At 44.8% G+C, this 27,470-nt stretch overlaps 1 protein-coding gene across 2 annotated transcripts in view; it reads left to right on the top strand.

Annotated features, from left to right (window-relative positions):
* The window catches only part of LRRC31 (leucine rich repeat containing 31), a 100,447-nt gene that overhangs the window by 15,539 nt on the left and 57,438 nt on the right, over nt 1-27,470 (top strand). For both annotated transcript variants that reach the window (XM_085635141.1, XM_085635142.1), the window contains 2 exons: nt 9,280-9,537; nt 9,632-9,772. In XM_085635141.1, coding sequence (XP_085491267.1) covers nt 9,280-9,537; nt 9,632-9,772 — 399 coding nt within the window. The remainder of the gene's footprint in view (nt 1-9,279; nt 9,538-9,631; nt 9,773-27,470) is intronic.

Raw genomic sequence — 27,470 nt, forward strand, 5'->3', positions numbered from 1 at the left:
TTAATATTTAGAATAGTTCCGTAATTAGTATTTTGTCATGCAAATAGAGAAGGTATACAACATTTTACTTTACCTGCTCCACCAAGCTTTATTTGTTTTTTATTCCTCCTACACACTCCCCCCTTATTTCACCCTACCAGTTTCTCTGAACCCCTACCATTTCTTTTATTTTTGTAGTTCACTTAAAAACAAACGTGGGCTGGCCCAGCCCTTCTATCTTACAAAAAGTGCTTCTGTGCTATTCCAGTTAATTTTTTTTATTTACAGATCCATCTTCGAAATTGAGCCCACTCCCTTTTATGGGTTGCACATGCACAGTGATACATGCGTACATACTTCATCACACTTGCGTGCACCTACAAAATGATGGGGCTGCCCATTATATTGGTCACAAAACCCCTCTGGCCCACCCACGACACAACCAACCTATAAATCTCTCCATTGATTTCTAGCTAGGCTTGTGCTATGGGAATTCACAGACATACATGCAAAATAGGGGAATTTAATTCAAGAAATCCACAGGACAGGAATACGCGTGAAAATAGGCATGCGGTGATGCGGTGATCAGGGCAGTGGCAGTACCCTGAAGCTCTTGGTTGGCGCTGCTGTTCGGAGAGTAAATACGCTGAACCTTTTATCTTTTTAAACTTGTTACTGCTTTTAAACTTGTTACCGCTCTTATACCGTGTAAACTGCTATGTTTTGTTTTTAAGCATCTTTCAGCTTTAAAGCATTTTTAAGCATTCTTAAGCATTCTTAAACTCATAGCCTCTGTGAGGGAGTTCACCTATGAGAGATCTGTGTGCTTTGGCCCTTCCTCCTTCCTTCTCGCCCCGGTCCGACTCGGTAGCTAGTACCGTTGCGCGGAGGGCGGTGAAGGTCAGGGCTAAGCACTTCCGGGGCTTAAACGGCTGTGGGGAGGCATATAATCGCATGCTACGGCGGCCGCGCAGCGGTGATCAGGGCAGTGGCAGTACCCTGAAGCTCTTGGTTGGCGCTGCTGTTCGGAGAGTAAATACGCTGAACCTTTTATCTTTTAAACTTGTTACTGCCTTTAAACTTGTTACCGCTCTTATACCGTGTAAACTGCTATGTTTTGTTTTTAAGCATCTTTCAGCTTTAAAGCCTTTTTAAGCATTCTTAAGCATTCTTAAACTCATAGCCTCTGTGAGGGAGTTCACCTGTGAGAGATCTGTGTGCTTTGGCCCTTCCTCCTTCCTTCTCGCCCCGGTCCGACTCGGTAGCTAGTACCGTTGCGCGGAGGGCGGTGAAGGTCAGGGCTAAGCACTTCCGGGGCTTAAACGGCTGTGGGGAGGCATATAATCGCATGCTACGGCGGCCGCGCAGCGGGCGCGCCGCTGGCGCGCCAAAGGCGCGCCCAAGGCAAGCCCGTCCGCGCCCGACCGGGCCCAGGGCCAGAAGTCATGCCGGATCCCGCTTACAAAAAAATTAGTTACTCCCGCCGAGCCCTCTTGAGTCTTAGACCCACCAACAATACTCTGTGCACGTATGTGCATGAAGGTGACGGACCCTTCACTAGCTGCATACTCTGTCATCCTGTCCGGCTTCAACTCACCGATTCTCCCACCCCACACCCTGACCTCAAACTAGCCGTACTGAATTGTAGGTCGCTCCCCAAGCATGCTCTACTCATCAATCACCTTCTTGTAGACCACGACCTTGATGCTCTGTTTCTCACAGAAACGTGGCTCACTGCTCACTCGGACTCGGACGTAGTCATAGCCTTACCCCCAGGCTTCCTTATTCAGTCCCAACCACGTCCCTCCGGCAGAGGAGGCGGATTAGCTATCCTCCATCGGGACCACTTTTCCTGCAGAATTAATGATGCCCATATCTTAGATTCAGAAAGCTGCCATTTTACCCTCCAGCTGGCACCGACAAGCTCGCTGTCTGGCCTCCTAGTATATCGCTCCCCTGGCCATTTTGGCCCCTTTGCTAGTGCTCTCTTAGAATCAATATCTTCCCTAGCCTACTCTACCTCCAATTTTACTATACTTGGAGACCTGAATATTCATTTCGACGACCCCCTAGACATAGGGGCCGCCGATCTGACTCTAAACCTGGCAGCCTACGGCCTCCAATTGACTAACTCTGGAGCCACTCACACCAAAGGTCACCTGTTAGACCCAGTCTTCACCAATGTCCACACCCTCCAATCCAAACTGTCTCTTCCCCTCCCTTGGACAGACCATTTCTTGGTCCCTCTCTTCCTACCAGGAGTATTTAGGAAGCCCCACAAGCCTGCTACCCTTATCCGGGACAGGGCCTGGTCTAGGCTCTCTACAGAGGACTGGGCCAGAACCCTCAACTCGATGACCCTTACTCCGTCAGAGGACCCTGTCACAGCGGACAGAAATTTCAGAGAGTGGATTTCCACTTCCCTGGATTCGATCCTCCCTATTAAAACTCGTGAGGACAAAAACGGAAAGACAGGATCAGCTCCCTGGTTCAGCCAGGAGCTTAGAATCCTCCGCAAAGAATGCAAAAAAGAGGAGCGACTGTGGAGAAAGGACTGGCTCCACTCCAGTAAAGACGCCTACCGTAAGTCAGTGAGAACTTACAAATCCACCTTGAAACTCACTAAAGCCTCATATTACGATGCTAGAATAAAAAATGCCACTAATTCGGCGAGAGAGTCGTACCTTATCGCCAAAGAGCTTCTGAAAATACCAACACCTCCCCCCTCCAACAGCTCCCCTCTGGGCAGAAGCGATGAACTGGCAACCTACTTCGATTCCAAAATCTCCCGCATCTTGGCCTCGCTCCCACCCCCCAGTCAGCCAACCCATAGCTACACCGATGTGTCTATTACCCACACTGAAATCATCTCTCACCCACAGCTAACTGCGTTTAGGGCTGTATCCCTGGACGAAGTGGGAAAAACTTTGGCCAAGATGAAAAGCGGATCTCCCCTCGATCCTGCCCCCATGAGATTCTTGAAAACAGTTGCCCCGGCCATCGTAGCCCCTATCACGGAGCTGATCAATATCTCGCTGTCCCAAGGCTCTGTCCCTCCGAGCTGGAAGGGTGCAGTAGTCAAAGCCCTCCTTAAAAAACCTCAACTGGACCCCTCCGATCTGGCAAATTACAGGCCGATCTCGCTCCTCCCGGGCATTAGCAAAATTGCCGAAAAACTGGTCAATGCCCAACTGTCCCTGTTTCTCGAATCCAACAACCTCCTGCGTCAATCCCAAACAGGGTTTCGCCCTGGCCACGGCACGGACACCGCCCTCCTCACAGTCATCGAGGAGGCAAGGTGCATCTTGGATTCAGGAGGGTCAGTGGCAGTGATCCTCCTGGACCTTAGTGCAGCCTTTGATACGGTGAACCACCGTGTCTTGCTCCATCGGTTGGCCAGGGCAGGTCTTGGGGGCACCGCGCTTGCCTGGATAGTATCCTTCTTATTGGGCCGCTCGTTCCAGGTCTGGGACGGCAACTCCCGCTCAGCATCATTCCCTCTCTCTAGCGGAGTCCCCCAAGGGTCTTCGCTAAGCCCCACTCTGTTTAACGTCTACATGGCCCCCCTGGAGGATGTAGTAGCCCCATTCGGTATCAAGATAGTGAGCTATGCGGACGACACGCAATTGGTCGTCTCTCTCTCACATCTTGACCACCGCCCAGACAATCTGTTGAACTGCCTCCAGGAAATCCACCATTGGATGTGCGATTCATCACTCAAGCTCAATGGATCCAAAACGGAGGTCATGCTCATGGGCAAGAAATGGGCTACTATTCCTTCATCGGTCTGGCCTGATGTTTTTGGCGAGGCGCCCACGCCGAAGAAGGAAATTAAGACCTTGGGAGTCTGGCTTGAACCTGATCTATCCATGAAGACCCAGGCAGCCAAAACAGCAGGCACTTGCTTCGGACTCATGCGCTCTATCCGAAAGATCCTCCCGCTACTCCCTCCCCTATCAAGGAAACTTCTTGTCCAAGGCCTGATCCTTGCTCGCCTCGACTATAGCAACGCCGTCTATCTAGGAGCCCCAGAATCCACTCTGGCAAAACTCCAGCACGTTCAAAATGCAGCCGCCCGGCTCCTAATGAATCTTCCCATCAGAGCCTCTGCCAGACCAGCACTCAAGGCCCTACACTGGCTTCCGATTCGTCAGAGGATTGAATTTAAGGCCATGTGTACCACCCACAAACTCCTCAACGGCCAAGGCCCTTCGACCCTGAGAGACATGGTCACTCCCTATAAGGCTCCCAGACTCTTGCGCTCTTACAATGAGCGTCTGGCCAACGTTCCGAGATTCAGGAAAGTGCGCACTGGTGGTCGACGCTTCGCAGTTAAGGCGTCCTCCGGATGGAACTTACTTCCACGCCGACTGCGTCTGGAACCCTGCCACCTTCGGTTCCGCAAAGAACTGAAAACCTTCCTCTTCCCCAAATAGTACCTCCTCTCCCCTCCTGATCACTACTAGTTTTTCACAGCGCGGGGATGCCTCCGGGTCACCAGGCGCTTTACAAATCGTTAAATAAATAAATAAATAATAAGAAACAAACATTGGCAAATCTAACAGCTCTGGGTTGAATGTGCTAACAGATTCAGTGTTAGTACATTAGAGTGAGGCATTGAAGAGGAAGTCAGCAGGTGTGGACAGAGAGAGTTATAGTTGTAAAGTTCGATGCAGTTCAATGCAAGCATTCAGTGGCGGCTCCACTGCTAAGGCGGAGGAGCGTCGCCCCACTGAGCAGGTCAAAGAAGAAAAAATAAAGTGATAATAACTCATTGATATTATCATTTTATTTTTCCCCTTGCACAGCTGGGTAGGGGCAGGTCTACTCTGCTCACAGAGCAGGGCAGGGAAGGAGTGGTTTTCCCACTCCAAGTGCGCAGGGCGTTTTGGCCGGCCGTCTCGGGCCGTTCAAACCATCATGCGCCCTTTGCATGTTCTCCATGCAGGCTGCATTACACACTGCATGAGAACATGCACAACCTCCCATTCTCTGGCTGAGTGCCGATCCACAGCTCTCAGACCAATCACAACGCTGCATTGCACCAATTCGATTGGCTATCGGGAGGTTGGGAGATGGGAGCCCGGTGCTTCCTGCCCTGGAAGTGGGCGAAGAGGAAGAGGATACAGCGGCGGCAGACAATTAAGTGTTTATATATTTTTTCTTAATTCTCTCCCCCACTCCTTCCCCGCAACCCGCCCCTACCGCCGTTAAATACCAGCCGCCGCTGCAAGCACCAGAGTGGAGGCAGAAGGGTACATCCATACAACCAATATCAGTAGTTGAGAGATGAATGCTCCGCTGGGTTGAGCCAAGACATGACTGACAAAGTCCAAGATGATGGCTAAAAGAAGCTGGTCAAAGAAAGCCAGTGGTTACACAGAGCGTACCCATTGCCCACTCTATGTATATTGTTAACAGTAGGTTTGCTTGACATCTGTACTGTCAAAAAACACAGACCGTAAAATGATGTCAAACGCTTATGACTAGTTCAACTAAAACATCTACATGTCTCATACCTCACCCCTCAGTGACTATAGAGGACAAGCGTAACCTTTATCCCACAGTGCGCTAGGTGCATAAGTAATGATAGCAACTTTTTCCATATGGTATGGTTCTGCCCTAGGAAGCTTGTTTCCGGTCCAGGGAAGACATGGCTTGGCAGTTCGGGCTGGACTGTTCCCATGAGGCACAGGGTCAGACTGATTTGCATATGGCCATGTCTGAACTGGGGTGGCAGAGTGGGCTAAAGAATGGTGATGGATTAAACCCAGATCAGTTGACTGGGGGTGAGTGCTTGCAATGTTCAACACTCCATCCATCATTTCCTTTAGTTTTTGCTTTGTTCGCCATAAGTTGGCAGGGTATGCTCAGACGTGAGTCCCTTGCTCACTTTGCCACTGGATTCAAGCAAACCTGGCTGAAGACGGCTGAAATGCCAGAAACCGGTCCTAGGAAGCTTGTTTCCGGTCCAGGGAAGACATGGCTTGGCAGTTCGGGCTGGACTGTTCCCATGAGGCACAGGGTCAGACTGATTTGCATATGGCCATGTCTGAACTGGGGTGGCAGAGTGGGCTAAAGAATGGTGATGGATTAAACCCAGATCAGTTGACTGGGGGTGAGTGCTTGCAATGTTCAACACTCCGTCCATCATTTCCTTTAGTTTTTGCTTTGTTCGCCATAAGTTGGCAGGGTATGCTCAGACGTGAGTCCCTTGCTCACTTTGCCACTGGATTCAAGCAAACCTGGCTGAAGACGGCTGAAATGCCAGAAACCGGTCCTAGGAAGCTTGTTTCCGGTCCAGGGAAGACATGGCTTGGCAGTTCGGGCTGGACTGTTCCCATGAGGCACAGGGTCAGACTGATTTGCATATGGCCATGTCTGAACTGGGGTGGCAGAGTGGGCTAAAGAATGGTGATGGATTAAACCCAGATCAGTTGACTGGGGGTGAGTGCTTGCAATGTTCAACACTCCGTCCATCATTTCCTTTAGTTTTTGCTTTGTTCGCCATAAGTTGGCAGGGTATGCTCAGACGTGAGTCCCTTGCTCACTTTGCCACTGGATTCAAGCAAACCTGGCTGAAGACGGCTGAAATGCCAGAAACCGGTCCTAGGAAGCTTGTTTCCGGTCCAGGGAAGACATGGCTTGGCAGTTCGGGCTGGACTGTTCCCATGAGGCACAGGGTCAGACTGATTTGCATATGGCCATGTCTGAACTGGGGTGGCAGAGTGGGCTAAAGAATGGTGATGGATTAAACCCAGATCAGTTGACTGGGGGTGAGTGCTTGCAATGTTCAACGCTCCGTCCATCATTTCCTTTAGTTTTTGCTCTGCCCGTTTGTCACCTGATACTGGTCTCTGATCTTTACCACACTTTCCAAAATCCTAGAGAGGCCTGTAGACTGCTCCACCCACATTACACTGAAGTGCATCCTGGAGGGATTGGGAGGTCCCTGCGGAGAAAGCACCTTGGTTGGCGTAGGCACAATGATTGCAAAGCGCGACATAGCCCGACACTGGAAATCCCTTGAATCACCAACACTGACTGAATGATGCTCTGCAATGGACTGATGTAGTAAGATAAAGGGAACCCTTATATACTGCCATGGGCTGCCCTTGTAAACATGGAAAGATCGGGGGAAGTGGTGGTTGTACTACAACATGTGAAGCACCCGATATGGCATTTTTTCTTTATGTATTACCTATTACTGTAACCCTGAAGTGTTCTGCACTGTGTACTGTTTGCTATCTCTGTTGGTCTATGCAGAAAACCAATTGAAGTTTGATTATATATTAAAAAAAGTACGTCAAAGGTCATCCTCACCGATAAAGCTATCTTAGCCACATTGGGAAAATCTAGGAAGTACATTTTTGTTATTACACACAACAAGGAAGTGAGGTTAGGGTATGATGGTCCATTTCACAAATCACAAAGGGACGTTGACATGGTGATGTCTCACGCCCCAATTCTCCGCAGCTGCTGCGGTCAAACTATCCTGCTGCTGCGGCTCTCCAGGGTTCTTGGGTTCTTGGGCTCAGCCCGGACCTCCATTCCTGCAGTGCTCGGTGTTTTTGCATGGCCTGCACAATCGGTGCTGTGAGGGGGCACCACAGGATACCTTAGAGGTCACTGCCATGACCCCAAGCAGGATGCAGGGTCGCAGGGACTTGTCCAGGAATTTCATAACCCGCTGAGCCCAGTTGTGCCCACGGAAGCAGCCCAGTTGCGCGTGCCACAGCTGGTGCGACACCCTCGCCTCCTTCTCCTGGCATGGAGGTAGGTGCAGCCACAAACAGTGCTCCCCTTGCTTGTGGGTCGTTACGAGCACGTTCCACTGTCATCGTGTAGGCAGTGGGAGCTGAGTGGAGTTCCTGCAGCGGGGGTGAGAGGGAATAGCTGGGAGAGTGGGCAGTGATAGTGCTTAGCCAGGCTCGGCTGCGGGTCGCCCTGCCGTGGGTAGGTGTTGCAAGTGGGGTTCCACTGGGCTGGTCGGCTGGCGGACTGGGTGCGGCTTGTGGGCTGGCTTTTGGCCCTTACAAGGGTACTCGTGGGGTTCTTGACCACCTGATAAGAAGTCTTCCCTGTGGAGAGAGTTTGAGGTCGTGGAGTGCTGGTCTCCATCCACAGGAGAGTGCCTAAAGGATATTGTGAGTGAGTCTCTGCATCAGCCATCTTTAGGGTTCAGGGATGAATGGGCCTTTTCTTCTCTTCCAGACTTACTTGATTGGCCTTGTCTAGGTCTGACATAGTGCATTGGTCCTCAGGGCTGACGCCTCATGGAAGAGAAGGCTTTTCTTGACCACACATCTTGTTTTGCAGCCCATAACTTTGGTAAAAGATGACCGCCAAAAAATTGAGGGCAGGCCGTACTCTAACCACCAGACTATGTCAGAAGACCAAAGCCAACCCGCAGAGGACTGTGCCTCCCATTCAGCCATACTTAAAAGCGGGGCAAAATACCTGCTTTCTTTCAGAAATGATCAGAGGACAACTCACAGGCTGGAGAAGTCGTACATTCATCTCCATTGGTGACGGCGAATTAGGAAGTCAGCCCCTCTAAGTTAAAGGCGGTGGAGCAACAGATGGCTCTTACTCCATCTCTCTCTCAAATACTGTCCTGTACTGTGTACTGTTTGCTATCCCTATTGGTCTATGTTTAAAACCAGTTGAGGTTTGATTATATATAAAAAAAAAAGTACGTCAAAGGTCATCCTCTCTGATAAAGCTATCTCAGCCACATTGGGAAAAATCTAGAAAATACATTCCTGTTAGTACACACAACCAGGAAGTGGAGTTCGGCTATGATGGTCCATTTCACAATTCGCAAAGCTTGTGCATGTAAGTGGTAGTGTATAAATGCATGGAAAGCATTTTGTGATGGGAAACTCCTCCAGATTTATTGTTTTTGGGGAAGCAGTGTTTCATGGGGGTAAAAATGTTGCATTTGGGGAAAATTAAAAAACTGTTATTTGTGCTAATACACAACTCAGCATGATTTACTCATGATGATCTTCAGCTGTGTGAAAAATTGGCAGAACAAATTTTTAGATAGACTCATGGAATTCTGCAACAATTGTGGATTTCCAGAAGTCTTTGAGATACCTTTTGCATGTAAAAAAAAGTCAGAAATCTACTCCAAATGTAGGAGCACTCCTACAGGAGTAAATTCATGACTTTTTGACCATTGGTATTGTGAATCCAGTGCAACGTTACTACATAAAGTAAAAGCAGATGTATTTGATGGATTACTAAGCATTAGTCAGAGCTGTGTAAACAATATGATTTTGCACCTATATGCAGAAGTCAAAGAAGGGTCAGAGAAGAAACGCGATGAAGGCATCTTGAAGCGCTCCCCTTTTGACTTACTTTTTAACCAGATCCAAAGGAAGACCTCAAGTTCAGACAAACGTAAACCATCTTCCGTTAGCAGGTTCTTCCGAGGACTAGAAGCAGATAAATCAAAAACTGAGGAGAAGAAGGAAAACAAAGAAAATGAGGAAAATGATGGTCAACCAGATGTCCCCAAAAAAGATGCAAATGATGATGCTTCTGCTACAGGTATTAATACCTATTCACTTTGCCTAAAATAGTTAATTTTATGTACAGTTACAATGAGAAATAATCAGTGGGAATGTTGCTGTTTTTATTGTAGAGAACCAGAATTCTATTTTGGAAATATCATCAGGTTGGGAGAAAGTCAAACAATTTATGGAAAAATTTGAGAAGAAGCCGAACATCAATTGTATGAATCTCAACAATTGTGGGTTGACGGCAAGTGATATCATGGAGCTAGGTAGGTACACATTTTCCAGCTAGCAGACCCCTAATATGTGTATGCAATATATATCTTATCTGCTGTTTGGCATAGCTCAGCACGTTTTACCCCAGAAAGACAAATCTTCCTCTGAACATGTAGCAGTGTTGCCAAGGTATTCCCAAAGGTCTTTCAGCTTATACAAGAAACTTCTGAGTCACACAACAAGGCTGTACTCGCAATGTACCCGGAGACAAAGCTCTTAGTGGTGCAGCAGGTGCAGTGGCACCAGGGTCCAGTTTCCTGGGAGGTCCACTGAATACTTATGAGTACTGCACGTTACTCCCCAACCAGGGCTGAGGGTGGTCATTTTTCTTGCTTGCACTAGTACTCATGTCACCCTTACCATGTCCCTGAATGTAGAGACAACAAGGGTAAACCCAAAATACACCAAAAAAAGAACCTGGGGTAATAATAGTAATATGAATAGTCGTTCCCTTGGAATACTGGTTCACAAAAAGTAAACTTTTGATAACCCTAAAGTGACACATTCATCTGATAAATCAGTACTCCACAGAGTTATACAAGAGCTATAATCTTATAATCAATAAAACAAATCTGTGAGAAATAGAGCAGAACTAATGATCGAATATATATATGTATTACCTACTGGCGGTCACCAGTAGGTAGTTATAGTTAGGACCTAGTTACTATAGGAAAATGGCAACATTCTATTCGCAATAACTTTGGCGCCGATTGATCAATCTTCGTGAAATTTTCAAAACGAATTCTTTGTTGAGATCAGCTCCTATGTTGAAAGTTTGGGGGTGATTCATGAAGGGGGGGGCAGAGAAAAAAGGGGGGTCCCAAAACTTGTTTTTTCAATGTTAATTTCCATAGGAAATTATAGACAAGGCTACAGGTCGAACGGGTGAAAGGAATTACCCCAGATTTGGAAGGGAGAAGGGTCTTGGTCTAGAAAGCATGCTTTTGTTTATTTGGTGTAAATCCATTCAGTAGTTTTTGAGAAATATCAAAATTTACAGATATCGATATTTGGGAATTCTGCCATCTGATTGGCTGAGGCGTTACGAGCACGAGCTTGCTGGTGATTGGCTGCGAGCGGTGCGAGCGATTGCAACTAGGAAGTGTTGGCCGCCATATTGTGATTCCGTTGAAGCGAGTAAGGGGAAAAAAGGGAGAAAAAAGTGGGAAAGAGGAGGGTAGGAGCGCTGTGAGGTTTGTAGGGTGGGTAGGGTGTGCTATAAAGGGAGTGTGAAGCGAATTATTTATCCCTACTGGTGTGAAAGTGCTGTTTTGCCCACTGTGAGATGGTGCTGAGGTGAGGTGCCGGTACAGTCTGGGATGAAACTGTGCGTCTAAACTGTGAGCTGAGTGCTGTAAAGTGAGGTGCTCTGGGCGCTGTAGCAAAGTGGGCGCTGTAGCATATCTGTGCAGGTGATGTTGGTATGCGTTTAGAGTATAGCGGGAGTGGGAAGCAAAGTACTTAGTGGTATCGGTATGATGACTCGGGGATGAAAGTGTGAGTGTAAGTCGTGAGTTTATTGCTGTGAAGTGATGTGCTGTGGGCGCTGTAGAATACTGGCCGCTGTAGCATACCTGTGTAAGTAGTGTTAGTGTGCGTTTATTCTATACAGGGAGTGTGAAACAAACTACTCATCCCTATTGGTCTGAAGAGTGGAATGTAGTGTTTTGGGAAGCAGGAATAAAGGAATAATCGTGAAGAATATAATGGAGAATGTTGCCATGCCAGAGAAGAAAAATGGTAAAATTAGTTGTGTCTAAGAAAGTGGTTGTGTGTAATAAAGGAAAGGCGTTTGAAAATTATATAGAAAGTGTCTTTATTTCAGTGCCATAATTGGACCCACTGGTGCAAGAGCTAGGGTATCCAGCTGATGCAAAGTTGAACCACTTCTGCTGTATTCAAACGTAAGCTCCGGCATCAGTGAATTGTATATTACATGTTACAGTTGCATGTGAAATAAACAATAGCTATTACACGTGAATGACTCTACATTCTATAAAGAAAATAAAGGTAGGATACGATTACCACATGTATCGTTTAAGAAAAGAAAGAAATAAAAAAGAAATTGCAAAATGTAGTCATCAAAATTTTTTTGCACCTTTGCAGTGCTTTTTTGTAACAGAAAATTAACAACAGTAGAATAGTTAGCAATCTGTTGTACAGTAGATTCAATGTGGTGCATGTCAGAATTGGTACTAGTTCTACCCACATTGGAACTTTGAGGATGAATACAAACATTTAGCTTCTGAGAAGCACATTCGGTACCTTTGTAGTCAAACCGTACATTATTGTCTTCAGCTGTTTCAAAAAAACATTCTTGTGTAGAGAGCTAAGGCATCGAGCTTAGACAAACTCCAATTGCTTCTGCTGTAGTCAAATCGAAGTTCCTGCATCAGCGAATTGCACATTATATGTTACAGTTCTATGGGACCTACAGAATAGCTATTAGACATGAATAAATACATTGTATAATGAAAATAAAGGTAGTTTACGATTACCACACTGTGCCAACCAGTTCCTAAACAAAGTCGTCTTTTTACATTTTTATCGTGAGGTTCTGAGCAGAGGCTGACTTTGCGTAAAATTGTGTGCCAGGGCTTTGTGAATAACAGGCAGGCAGAGAGGTGTGTGCACAAAGAATAGATGTGGTTTCTAAATGGGTGTCGGGTTTAGGTTAATTTTGGAAGTAAATAGCGTATTTGCATAGGCCATACATCACCGATTCCTGGTTAGACTGGAGACGTAAGGGGGAATAATGAGGATAGAGTTCAAATCTCTGAGTATACTTAGAAAGTTATTATATCAAAGTAGTAGGATTGAAGTGTATTATAAAAAATTTGATGGAAAAAAATCCATTCAAGAATAATGTGAGTTTCTTACAAGTCTTGGAGATTCCAGTCCAGAAGTTCTTCAGCTGCTTGAGATGCGTAATGTTCCAAGAGGCTATTGTTGCCATCGTGTGAGAAAAGCGAAGCGATCCAATTCATATCCTCGAAGGGACAGTAATGTTCCTCGAATGTTGGAGCGGTAATTTGAATGGGCAGGCAATCTGCGATGTTGTGAAAGGTCGCACGTTGGAGGAGATCTTTCGCGGCTACGCAGAAATCCCATTGCGCAGCGATTCCTTTGTGCATTGCATTCGCCATTGCTCCGCTGCCAGAACAATCACGTTCATGGTTTTCAAGATACTCCATTACCTGCTGGATATCTGGAGCGATTGTTGAGATGTTGGCAAGGCATACATCCATTCGCCAGTCGAATGGGCAAATTTTGCAATCAAACAATGGTTGTATGCATTTTGCATAAGTGTAGATAAATGTTATGTTGTAGCTAGCTCCGATAATAGATAGAGGCAAGCAGCCGAAAATATTTTCTGTTTTTTTACAGTATTGATGTAGCTTGGCGTTGAGGCGTATTCTGTCAGACATAGTTGTTACCATAGAGAGCGTAGCCATTTCTAGAAGTAGATTTAGTAGTAGGATGGCCGCAAAGAGGGTGAGAATTATGGGCACTGTTCCTGTTATTCCAGAGATGATCGAAAGAATGTCTGAATGTAGTTTGGTATTAAAAGAAGAAAAATTTGAAAGCGTGTTAGAAGGCTGTAGGAGAACATGTTAAAAAAGTGTGCCAGACCTTGAGTGTGACATGTGTTGAAAATTGTGTAACAATTCACAAAGTGTAATGGGAGGTTCGTATTTAAAAGGGAGTGTATTTTACTTGAAGTTCGTGGTATCTGAAGTCGATAAATTTCTTTTGCAGAAGTGAGGGACACTTCTGTTGTGAACAAAAGTGCTTTCAGTTTGGTTTGTTTAATGAAATCTGTTTTCAAAGTAGGAATTGTAGGCCAAGTTGAAGTTTGGGAGTTAGTTTGTGTGGGTGGGAATAGACATTGCCACAGGAAGTTACTTGGTTTGAAACAGTAAGGACATACGGTATGCCAACTCACATTCCGTAGGAGTGCATGTTATTGAGAAGCAGATAACTGCAGTTAGAAAGCTGTGTGAACGTTGGTCTGATTGTGGGAGTTGGCGTCCTTTTAAGAAAGGACGCAAGATTGGGGGCTGTAAGCTTAGAAGCGCCGTGTAGTTGGACGTTTGTCAGTAGGGAAGATACTGGAATGGTAGCGCGTACGTGCCCCCCCCAAATGTTTAGGGAAGTGGGCTGGCTCACCGTACGCAAGGCTAGCGTAGGGGTAAGAATAAAAGGCACGTTTCTTTGGGTGTGGTTCTCTTCCGAATTGGCGAATGTGTGTGCCAGGTCTGCGCAGCTTACACCGCCACGAGGCTGACGCTGTGAGCGAAGGTGGGTGCGTGAATGATGCTCTCAGCCTGCTGGTACTCAGAAACCGTCATGGCCGCTGTGACGCATATATGCCCCACAGTTCACCTTTCGACACCGCTCTATGTTAAAGAGGGACAACCACGTGCCGGTGGAAGGTCCTGTGCCGAGGTCTGTGAGCTCGTAAGGCTCCTGAGATTAACGCTGGTTACAGCGACACAGACACATAGAGCCCAGCCTGAGGCCCAGGAGCGTGGAGTGCTCTGTATAATAGTAACACAGTAATCCGACAGGTACCAACAGTGGAACGGTGTTTTGATACCATAGTGGACTGTGAACTGTATCTGAGAGTGGAGATGAAGGTACTCCCTTCGACCAGCTGCAACCAACTCTGGGTCCCAACAGTGGCACGGTGTCTTGATCCCATATTGGACGATGTCCGATATTATCTGCTGCTGAGTTTTGACAGAACTTCCTCCGTTGAGGTGCTTCCGTAGCTAACTGCTGTACAGGATTATTGGGCTTTGTTGACTGCAGTCGGTGGAGTACACCGCGGTTCAGCAGGTCCGAACAATGAAACTGGGTCTTGATTCGATGATTGAGGATGTCAGAAGTTAAAGTCTTTGATGATTTTGGTGTACCCCCTCTGATCAGGTGCAATCAACTCTGGGTCCCAACAGTGGAACGGTGTCTTGATCCCAGAATGGACGATGTCCGATATTACCTGCTACTGAGTTTTCAGGGAACTCCCTCTGTTGAGGTGTATCAGACTCTGTGCTTCTGTAGCTAACTGCTGCACATGATTATAGGGGTTGGCTGACTGCAGTCGGTGGAGTACACCGCGGTACAGCAGGTCCGAACAGTGGAACGGTGTCTTGATATCACAATGGACGATGTTAGAACTGCATCTGAGAGTGGAGATGAAGGTACCCCCTCCTATCAGGTGCAACCAACTCTAGGTCCGAACAGTGGAACGGTGTCTTGATCCCACAATGGACGATGTTAGAACTGCATCTACGAGTGGAGATGGAGGTACTCCCTTTGACCAGCTGCAACTAACTCTGGGTCCCAACAGTGGAACGGTGTCTTGATGCCATAATGGATTATGTTAGAACTGCATCTGAGAGTGAAGATGAAGGTACTCCCTTTGACCAGGTGGAACCAATTCTAGGTTGCAACAGTGGAACGTTGTCTTGATTCCACAATGGAAGATGTCCGATATTACATTCTGCTTAATTTTTACAGAACGTCTTCCGTTGAAGTGGATTAGACTCTGTGCTTCTGTAGTTAACTGCTGCACATGATTATTAGGCATGGTTTATTGTAGTTGCTGGAGTACACAGTGGTACAGCATGTTTGAACAGTGAAACGAGGTCTTAATTCTATGATTGAGGATGTCAGAAGTTAAAGTGTGTGATGATTTTTGTGTATAGCTTCTGATGAGGTGCAACCAACTCTAGGTACCAACAGTGGAATGGTGTCTTGATCACACAATGGAAGATGCCCGATATTACCTGTTGCTGGTTTTTCACACAACTCCATCTGTTGAGGTGCATCAGATTCTGTGCTTCTGTAGTTAAGTGCTGCACATGGTTATTGGGCTTAGTTGACTGGTATTGCTGGAATACGCCGCGGTAGAGCAGGTCCAAACAGTGAAATGGGGTGTTAATTATATGATTGAGGATGTTAGAAGTTACAGTTTGTGATGATTTCTGTGTACCCCCTCCGATGAGGTGCAAGCAACTCTAGGTCCCAACAGTGGAATGGTGTGTTGATCCCACAATGGATGATCTTAGAACTGTATCTGAGAGTGGAGATGGAGGTATTCCCTTCTACCAGCTGCAACCAACTCTAGGTTCCAAAAGTAGAACGGTGTGTTGACTCCACAATGGAAGATATTAAAACTGCATTTGAGAGTGGAGATGAAGGTACTCTCTTCGATCAGGTTCATCCAACTTTAGGTCCCAACTGTGGAACGGTGTCTTGATCCCACAATGGATGATGTCTGATATTACCTGCTGCTTGCTTTTTTCAGAAGTTCATGTGTTGAGGTGCATCACAGTCTGTGATTCCATAGATAACTGTTGCACATGATTATTGGGCTTGGTTGACAGTAGTTGGTGGAGTATACTGTGGTACAGCAGGTTCAAACAGTGGAATGGGGTCTTGATTCTATGATTGAGGATGTCATAAGTTAAAGTCTGTGATGATTTTTGTGTACCCCCTCTGATCAGGTGCAACCAACTCAGTGCTTCCGAATCCAACGGTATGTGGCTGTGAGTTGTGAATGACCACTGGATTTGGTGTAGACTGCAGTTCACAGGGTTCACAATTTATATTGCGTGGTGATTGTTTAATTACAGAATCCAGTAGTTAAGTAATTAGAACGTCTATTGAAACATACACAATATTGTTTTAGTATACTTGCTTCAAGAAGTTTTTTTATATCAGTTATAGGTTTAGTGAAATTACCAAATTTATCTTAGAAGTCCAAAGGAACAGTGAATAGTGTAGACTGTGGCGAGATGAAATTCCAATTCGAATTGTTTTGATTTATTCATTGTAGAGTTCTCTGTAATTTATGTTGTTTTATTTTGTAAAGAGGGAGTGAGAAAAAGAATTGATGGTTGTGTGTATGAGTACTGCTTTTAATTACCAATGGAGACAGTAGTGTTCACAATTCAGATCGAGTTGCTATTGTAGATGATGCAGTCCTGTAAGAGAAGAGATTGTGTAGTGTGCTCTGTCTGCACCACTCATACGCATCATTGCAGGCTCCGCACATGTTTTCTTTGCTTCGTGTATTGTAAACTGTAGAGTTCAAGTCAATGCTACGTGACTGTGGGCCCTTGCTGAACGCCCTCTCTGGCCTATACTGCAGACTTCAGTGTTCACATTTGACATTGAGTCGGTATTGTAGATGATGCAGTCCTGTAGGAAAAGATATTGCTCCAGTGTGCTCTGTCTGCACTACTCATACGCATCATTGCAGCCTCTTCACACTTTTTTTTGCTTCATGTTTTGCAAACCGTAGAGCTCAAGTCAATGCCACGTGGCTGTGGGCCCTTGCTGACCGCTCTCTCTGGTCTATACTGCAGACTTCTGTGTCCATTGAGTCGGTATTATAGATGATGCAGTCCTGTAGGAAAAGAAATTGCTCCAGTGCGCTCTGTCTGCACCACTGATATGCATCATTGCAGGCTCCGCACACGTTTTGTTTGCTTCGTGTATTGCAAACTGTGGAGGTCAAGTCAATGCCACGTGGCTGTGGGCCCTTGCTGAACGCTCTCTTTGGCCTATACTGCAGACTTCAGTGTCCACATTTGACATTGAGTCGGTATTATAGATGATGCAGTCCTGTAGGAAAAGACATTGCTCCAGTGTGCTCTGTCTGCACCATTGATATGCATCATTGCAGGCTCTGCACACGTTTCTTTTTAGTTTGTGTATTGCAAACTGTAGAGCTCAAGTGAATGCCATGTGGCTGTGGGCCCTTGTGACCGCTCACTCTTGCCTACACTGCAGACAGCAGTGTTCACAATTGAGATTGAGCCGCTATTGTAGATGAGATAGTCCTGTAGGAAAAGACATTGCTCCAGCGTGTACTGTCTACACCATGCATATGTATCATTGCAGGCTTTGCAGACTCTTTTTTGTTGCTTCGCTGACGACAAACTGGGTAGGTGAAGTCACTTTACGTATCTGTGGGTCCTTTGTGACCGCTCTCTATGGCCTACTTTGCAGACAGCAGTGTTCATAATTCAGATTGAGTCGGTATTGCAGATGATGCAGTGTTGATGGCAACAGATATTGCTCCTAGTATGGCCTGTCTACGGCACGCATTATCGGTGGCTATGCACATGCTGAATGCTTTTGATGTGGTTATGTGAGTGCGCTAGAACTGATGGAGCGTTTATGATATAATCTTTTTGTGTATTATTTAGATCTATTGATTGTGTGTCAGTACACCATAAGTTGTTGTTCTTTTACGATGGAATTATTTCTGTATTATTTCACATCTACTGTCCCTACCTTACTGCAGCATAAATTATTGATTCTTTTAATATTGAATCTCTGAGTGTGATCCAATGATTACTGTTGTAGTTGATGCTAGCAGCAACCATTGTCTGAAGGCTGGTTTACACTTACCGCACACACATCCAGCACAGACGTCACTGGATATGTCACCATGGTAATAAAAAGGAGTTGAGCGTACTTTCCCATATCCACTTCCACTATCTATCTGTGTCCGTGTGTTCATTATCTATGCATGATACTGTCTCTGGGCCATACTATATTACGTTGTGTTGTGGACAGCGTATTGAACCATGTTACCTGTGGTATTGGAGAAAATTTTGGTAATGTAACTTCTAGGTGTATGGATATCATAGTGGAAGGCTACTTTACAGAGCATGAATATTGATGAAAATGATGGTTGCATGTTGTGTGTAGTGTAAGATATGTATATATTGCAAAAAGTTTTGAACAAAGCTCTCTAAGCATAAGAGGTGTGTCTCATGAAATGCAGTACAGAGATTGACTAAAATGGGTGGCGTTTTCGAACTGTTACAATGGGAAATGTTATGAACTAATGAAATGCTTTTTTTTATGGTTACATGGCAATTGCACAGCTAGTGCACAATGTGACCGCCCCCGATGTGATTTTGAGAAAATATATTTATTATAATATAAGTTTATGAGAGTTAGAAATATATAAACTGTTTAAAATATTTTTAATTATCGCTTGCTCTCATATACACTTTAAAGTTTTTTAGATATAGTTTTGAGCCCCAAAAATATGAGGGAATGACGTATGCGGTGCAATATTGTACGTCTATGATGTAACACAGGGCGTGGCAGCGTGCACTCGTCGCATATGCAACACGCAGCGGGCTCGACCCTATACGTACATGACATAACGCGCGGCTCGGTAGTGCGTACCCGTTGCATACCAAAGTAGCAGCTGGCGCGACCTCATAGGTACATGTTGTTACGCGGGACGCGGTGCCACAAACCCGTCGGATACGAAATGCGCGTCATTTAAATGTGGTGGATAGGAATCACGTGTTGATCGAGCTTGGTAGACTACCGGTACGGGACTGTAGTTTTCTCCCAAAAAAAGATATACATATTTTGTGGGGAAGATATAAAAGATTACATAATTTGTAAAGTTTAAAAAAAGGATGATAGAGTTGCAAAACATTAAAAAACTATTTGAAAAAATATAGGTTTTATAAATATTAAAATATTAAATTAACATTTAAAAAACCTTCGAAATTCACTGAAAAAAACATAGGTTTTACAGACGTTATATAGTTGGGAATTAGCATTTAAAAAACCTTAGAAATTCACTGAAAAAACCATAGGTTTCAGGGACGTTATAGTTAGTTGGACATTTGACTCATTTAAACCAGAGAAATTTGCCTGTTATAGTTAGTTGAGCTAACTGCTGATGACGTCACATATTACATCACTCATAACATGGTCAGTGACATCACTCATGACATCACTGATGGCATCTCAAATGACATCACTGATGACATCATCCACGTAATAGTCTGACACACCTCTTCACACTGTAATATAACCTTTGATAGACGCACTGTATCAGATATACACTGATACAGTCACTCATACATGGTGTCACTCATCATTACATCAGTATAATATCCACTCATACACATATATATACATTTACACAGTGTAATGTAATGTAATGTAAAGGCGTACTTATAAAGCGCGGCTACCACTCCAAGGAGTATCTTGGCGCTAATTCAACCAGATGGAATGGTTGGGGGGGACAGACAAATTCACGCTAACACCAATACCTACACCATTGCTAGGCAGGCTGCATCAGTAAGCGAAAAAATCCATGTCTTCAGGGCCTTTCTAAACAAAATCTCCTGAGATAGGGATCGAATGGGAGCGGGAAGATTGTTCCAGGCCTTAGCGCCCAAGACAAAGAGAGATTTGCCACCTTTAGTGGTTAATCTGAATTTGGGGATAGTAAGCAAATTCATTCCTGAGGATCTTAGGCGGCGTGTTGGCAAGTAACGTTTAAAACCATTACACAAGTATTTAGGACCTCTCTGATAAAAGGCCCTGAACGTAAGCAAAAGGATCTTAAAAAGAATCCTTTTGCAAATAGGAAGCCAGTGCAGCGAATTCATAGCTGCTGATGCTGAGGATTTACGAGGCCAGCGAAGTACTAACCGAGCTGCAGCATGCTGGACCATTTGTAGTCTGTGTAGCACAGACTTATTGGCTCCAGCATATAGACTATTGCAATAATCCAGTCTGGAGGCAATTAAAGCCACCGCGACTGTCTTTCTAGCTGACAAAGGCAGAAGATCGAAAAACTTCCGTAGAGATTTTATTATGCTAAAGCATGATCCCGCTACCGTCAATGCTTGTTGTCTGAAGGAAAGTTGATCATCGAACTTAATGCCCAGATTTCGCGCAGAAGTAATAGTCATAGGAGGAGCCTCTGCATCATCAGGCCAGCAAGTTAAAGGAGAAAACAAATTCTGTTTTCCAAATGGAATGATTTCGGTTTTCCCGGCATTGCATTTAAGGTGGTTATCCGCCATCCAGTGAAAAGTAGCCGCTAGGCACTGTCTAAAATTATCCTCAGTTTCTGACTGGTCATTGTCCAGTATTAAAATAAGCTGAGTATCATCAGCATACGAAATACTATTAATCTGGAAGCTAGTAATTAGTTTCATTAAGGGGACCATGTACAAATTAAATAGCAGAGGGCTCAGGCTTGATCCTTGAGGGACACCGGAGCTAAGGGGCTTAGCCTCTGATTGAAAATCACCTAATATTGTAATTTGACGCCTATCCATCAGGAAATTTTTTAGCCAAGCCAGCACCGTCCCACCTATTCCTGCGGCAGCCAAACGGTTCAACAAGATGTTATGTGATACCGTATCAAAGGCTGCCGACAGGTCCAGTAGGATTAGTACAGCTTTCTTACCCTGGTCCAGGGCCATCCGAAGGGTCTCTGCTGAAAACAGCAGGGCAGATTCGGTGGAGTGATTGGCCCGAAACCCTGACTGATTAGGATGCAGGATGTTATTTCCCTCCAGGAAGTTCGTGAGTTGATAATTCACGAACTTCTCGGCCATTTTGGATACAGCCGGGAGCAGGGATATTGGCCGTAGGTTAGAAAGGGTGGTCGGGTCAGCAAGTGCCTTTTTCTGCAACGGCTTGAGAGCTGCAATTTTCCAATCATTTGGGACTTCTGCTGTAGTAAAAGATGAATTAATGATCCCATTAATAATGGGATTCGTTACGGTGGCTAAGATTTGTAAGACTGATGGAGGGCAGGGATCAAAAGGAGAGCCCGATTTGCAAGCGAAAATGGCTTTAAGAGAGTCTAAGTTTAAGAGAAAATTTTTCTAAAATGGTTAAACCTTTCTTGTTCTCTGTATTTTCAGTGGTTTCTGAATTAGATGATATTTGCGGGAATATCTTAACAATATCAAAAATTTTATTTTCAAAATAGTCCGAGATTTCATCACAGAGTTTCTGAGATGGGGGGATTTCCTGCAAGAGAGCAGAGGGATTCGTAAAGTCCTTAACTATTTTAAAAATTTCTTTTACTTTTTTATCTGGAGCTACCATAGAAATGGCCTGTAAATAATAGGCTTTTTTAGCTGATTTGATACTAGCATGATAGCTTCTTCTTGCTTGTTTGTAGGAATCGCGGGCAGAGGCTTCATATGACCTGCGCCGTCTCCGTTCCAATTTTTTTAACGCTGTCAATTCTAAACTCAAGGCAGATGAGAACCAAGGGGCCCTCCTTTTCAATGTTCTACTATTAGAAGTAGAGATCTGAGACCTAATAGGGTCTAAACGGTGGCTTGTCTTGGTTAACCAATCACAAAGACCTTGATTGTCTTTGGATGTATTCCCTGTTTCCCTAGGAACACTAGATGTAAGAAATTCAATTACATCCGGTCTACTGGGTAATTTCTTCCAGTTTGGTTTACCCATAGACTTAGAGTTAAATTTATTATTGGACTTGGATATCCTATTTTTTTGATTAATTATGATATGAAAAGGTATAAAAAAATGATCAGTCCAGATCTGAGGGCAAGGTGATTTTACAACAAGTCCAATAAAGTTCGAACAGATACAATCCAAGAGATGACCTCTTGAATGTGTGCTTTCATTGGTCAGGAGAGTAAGTCCAAGAACCTTAATGATCTCCATAAAGCAGTCAACTCCAGGAGCTGAAGGAGTATCAAGATGCAGGTTTAGATCTCCTAGCATAGTAAAATTAGCAAATCTAAGCACTAGATCACTTAGTGCATTTCCCAGATTATTTAGGAAATCTTTCGAAGGGCCTGGGGGCCGATAAACCAATACACCTGAAAAAGTAAAGGACTCATGAATCGTCAAAGAAAAGACTAATGCTTCAGCTCCTTTGATGTCTTCCAATTCATATGCAGAACATTTTAAGGAATTCCGATAAATAATAGCAATGCCTCCTCCTCGTTGTGTAGATCTATCTAACCGCTGAATGGCATAATTCTGCGGTAGGGCTAAGGCTACATCCGGATTACACCACGGCTTCAGCCAGGTCTCCGTGACCAATAGCCAATCAAGCATATTGTCGGATATCAAATCATGAACATTTTGGGCGTTTGTACAAATTGACCGAGCATTGATAAGGCCACCTCGAAGAGTTGTTGAATTAACAGTTGTCTTATGATGCGACGAGTCAGGAGCGGGATATAGCACGTCCACCCTAGGCAGCAGATCCAGTATGTCCATGACAACAATAACAAATCCTACTTACTTACTTCAGAGGTACCGCTCCCGCGCCTCCTTGGCGCTGACGGGCGCAGACGGGCAGGACTCTGGCCTGACTCAGGCACGAGTCAGGCACGACCGCTGCGCGTTACCGCTGCGCGAGCCAAGGGAGGGTTAAATAGCAGTTCCCCCCCAGTTCAGCTGAGCACTAGAGCGCTCAGTGCAATGGCGCTACCGGCTAATCCAGTCCCCCAAGATGGCGGCAAAAGTTTAAAAAATCAGCAATACAACCCGCAAAACAGTGGTGAGGCCACGTTTTAAGATGCAAGAGTGTGGGCAGTTACAATATATTTAAAAACAGGGTAAACAAAAAACAACTCAACATAAATACAAAACTAGGAGATGTAATTAAAAACGCTAATGCAATAATATGCAGCAAGCGAAGCGCGAGTAAGTATAGAGCGCTGCGATTATACGTCTGACTATCCCTTAGGGCATAGAACTAGGCGGTCAGCTTAAATAGCATTTCCCCCCCAGTTCAGCTGAGCACTAGAGCGCTCAGTGCAATGGCGCTACCGGCTAATCCAGTCCCCCAAGATGGCGGCAAAAGTTAAAAAAATCGGCAATACAACCCGCAAAACAGTGGTGAGGCCACGTTTTAAGATGCAAGAGTGTGGGCAGTTACAATATATTTAAAAACAGGGTAAACAAAAAACAACTCAACATAAATACAAAACTAGGAGATGTAATTAAAAACGCTAATGCAATAATATGCAGCAAGCGAAGCGCGAGTAAGTATAGAGCGCTGCGATTATACGTCTGACTATCCCTTAGGGCATAGAACTAGGCGGTCAGCTTAAATAGCAGTTCCCCCCCAGTTCAGCTGAGCACTAGAGCGCTCAGTGCAATGGCGCTACCGGCTAATCCAGTCCCCCAAGATGGCGGCAAAAGTTTAAAAAATCGGCAATACAACCCGCAAAACAGCGGTGAGGCCACGTTTTAAGATGCAAGAGTGTGGGCAGTTACAATATATTTAAAAACAGGGTAAACAAAAAACAACTCAACATAAATACAAAACTAGGAGATGTAATTAAAAACGCTAATGCAATAATATGCAGCAAGCGAAGCGCGAGTAAGTATAGAGCGCTGCGATTATACGTCTGACTATCCCTATGGATCAGTGCTACTGATCCATAGAGTTACTCACACATCTATTCAGTCATGCCAAAATTCAAACATACACCCATGTACTCACCTATGCAGATATATACACAACACCTGCCTTATTTATACACACATCACTTTCCTTATTTATATAGATACTATCACATACTTACTCTCTTATACAATCACTAATACATGTACACATTTGTGTATGTAGACACTCTTGCAATCACTGTCTTTCACGTAGTCAATTATACACACCAACACTCACATATAGTGTGTAAAAACATATATAGTTACTCACATATATACAACTGAGACATCAATTCACTAATCAACACACCTGTTCACACAGTCAGCTATCTATACAGCCCTTCTGAGATGCACTTTTGAATCTATAGAACCAGTGAATCGGCCATTCAGACATGTATGCACAGCACCCATACACCCACATAGACAGTCAGGCCCCCATACAGATACTCATACAATCAATGAAAAACACATATACACACTGATGTAGCAACTCACCAAGCCATGCACGTGCTTACGCACCAAGTGAGAGACTAAGAGAGATTCACACAGTCTAGTCACTAATCCATGCATTCAGTAACATACATTCAATCAGTGACTTATAGAGTAAGTCATGCATCTACTAAATAATGTATTCAGGCACTTTTACATCGACTTATTCTTGAATAGACCTTGGCATAGATATATATGAAAAATATTTAAATTTTACAGAAACACATATTCACTGGATGATGTCATCAGTGATGTCATTTGAGATGTCATGAGTGATGTCATGGGTGATGTCACTGACCATGTCATGAGTGGTATAATATGTGACGTCATCAGCAGTGCATTGCAGGCGCGCGAGTTATAGTTAGCTCAACTAACTATAACAGGCGAATTTCTCTGGTTTTATATGAGTCAAATTTCCAACTAACAATAACGTCCCTGAAACCTATGGTTTTTTCAGTGAATATATATATATACATATAGTACCTACTGGCGGTCGCCAGTAGATAGTTATGTTACAACCTAGTTTCCATAGGAAAAGCATTTTTTAATTTGCTAATAACTTTGGCATCATTTGACGAATCTTTGCGAAATTCTCCAAAAAACAAGTCTATCCAGGTCAGCTCCTATCCTGAAAGTTCGGGATGATTTCTCAAGTGGGGGCTGAGAAAAAAGGGGGGTCCCTAAACGCGTTTACCCCATGTTAATTTCCATAGGAAATTTTGCGACGAGCTACAGCCCGAACTGCTGAACGGAATTACCCCAAATTTGCCAAAAAGGTAGAGCGTGGTTCAGAAAGCAAAAAAATGTTTAAATGGGGGTAAATCCGTTCAGTAGTTTTTGAGAAATTCAAAGAATAAGAGTCAAAAAATCAGTTTCCTATAGGAAACTTTGTGCAAGGCTAGAGCCGAAACTACTGAACGGAATTACCCAAAATTTGGCAAAAAGGTAGTGCTTGGATCAGAAAGCGACCTTTTTTTTTTTTAAATGGTGTAAATCCGTTCAGTAGTTGCTGAGAAATTAGAAAAATAAAAAATTTGATATTTGTGCACGAGCTTCACTGTGATTGGCTGTCAACAGTCCAAACCAGGAAGTGTTGGCAGCCATCTTGGGACTCGGTAGAAGCGAGTCACCAGAAAACAGAGAAACAAAGGTATAAAACAAGAGAAGGGGGCAGGGTAGAAACACCCTGACCCCCTAGGCCTGCTCAGGGGATCCCAGAAGGACCCTCAGGGCCCAAAAAAGTATTTTTGAAAAAAAAAGAAATATCAGCGGAATTCGCTCTGGGGTCGCGGGTTCCCGCGTTTTATTTTAATGAGACCCTGGGGTGGGCTAGGTCCCGGGGGCATTTCTTAAAACATAATAGTGGGGGCTGGCTGGGGCTGCGGGGGCCTGCTGGGGTCCTCGCAAACCCAGGGCTTTACTCATGTTGGGAGGGGGGTTGCGCAGCCCCCCTCCTGGAGCCCTCCATGTGCTTATAACTTTGGTGTTGTTTGACGAATCTTTATTAAAATCTCCCAAAAGTTTCTCTTTTTGGATGAGCCCGTATTTTGGAAGTTTAGGGGTGTATTGAGGACGTACAAGGTTGGTTGTTGATTGAAAGCAAGTTTATTGTGAGATATTTGCACCCACGACCGGAACAATCCAGCTGCAAAGACATATTACAGGGTGATTGGTCAAGGGGGGGGCTGAGAAAAAAGGGGGGTCTGAAAAAGTGTTTTCTCAATGCATTTTCCATAGGAAACTTTAGACAAGGCTACAAGGTCAAACTGCTGAACGGAATTACGCCAGATTTGGCAGGGCGAAAGGTCTTGGTCCAGAAAGCGCGCTTTTGTTGAAATGGTGTAAATCCGTTCAGTAGTTTTTGAGATATTAAAGGAAAAAAAGATATATATATATCTGGACTCCCGAGCACAAGCTTGCCTCTGATTGGCTGCTAACACTTCAAACCAGGAAGTGTTAGCAGCCATCTTGTGCCTCGCATCAAGAGAAAATATAAAAGAAAGGTCCCGGGGGCAATTTAATATACCGGAGCTCTGTCTGTGCGAGATACCTCTTTCACGCTGCGTCTCCCTACATCAGCAGGTAACGCACCCTTTCCCCCCATCAACAGCATACCTCCAACAATATTCTTGGGCCCACAAGTCTCCCTCTGCGAACCACTTGTCGGCTCACAGCTCTTCGGGTGCGAGTTCTTGGGTCCGCAGTTGGATCTGTGAAGCCAAGACTAGAAATATACAGCAGATCTCTCTCTGCGAGATACCCTGTACACGCTTCCACTCCCCACATCACTGTTCCTCAGCTATCCCTTTGGAAGCAGACTGCCCGCACATTTCCCTATACTAGTCGGCCCTCAGGTGTTCCTCTGTGAGCTGGCCCACAGCTCTCCCTCTGCAAACTGATGGGCCGCGGTTCTCCCTCTATGATCCTGCCAGTCGGCTCGCAGCTCTTCGTAAGTCTCTGAGAACAGATGCAATGGAGGCAACGATCATGCAGGTGTAAAGGGCTTGCTTCATTGTAATAGTCTGTAAAGAGCTCCTTGTCCGCCATCCCCCCTCACCCCCCACAAACAAATGTGACAGTCACGTTAGGTTGGACAAATAAGAATCTTAGTCACATATGGATTTACATATAAAACATTTTATTAAAACAAAACAACATCAAATAAAACTATGTACAGCCATGTCATGTCATCGCTGGACCATTTGTGAATCACAGCCTGCAAGACAAAAAGAAAGATAAGATGGTGCATCATGCGTCCAGCAAAGGAGAAAGAGAAAGAGAGAAAGAGCGAGGGAGAGAGAGAGAAACAAAGAAAGAGTGAGAGAGAGAGGAAGACAAAGAAAGAGAGGAAGAGTGAGAGAGAGAAAGAGAGAAAAAGTGAGATACAAGGAAGAGTGAAAAAGAGAAACAGTGTGAGAGAGAGGAAGAGAGAGAGAGAGTGAGAGAGAGGAGAGAAAGAGTGAG

The sequence above is a fragment of the Triturus cristatus genome, chromosome 11 (assembly GCF_964204655.1).
Source record: "Triturus cristatus chromosome 11, aTriCri1.1, whole genome shotgun sequence".
NCBI classification, from domain to species: Eukaryota; Metazoa; Chordata; class Amphibia; order Caudata; family Salamandridae; genus Triturus; species Triturus cristatus.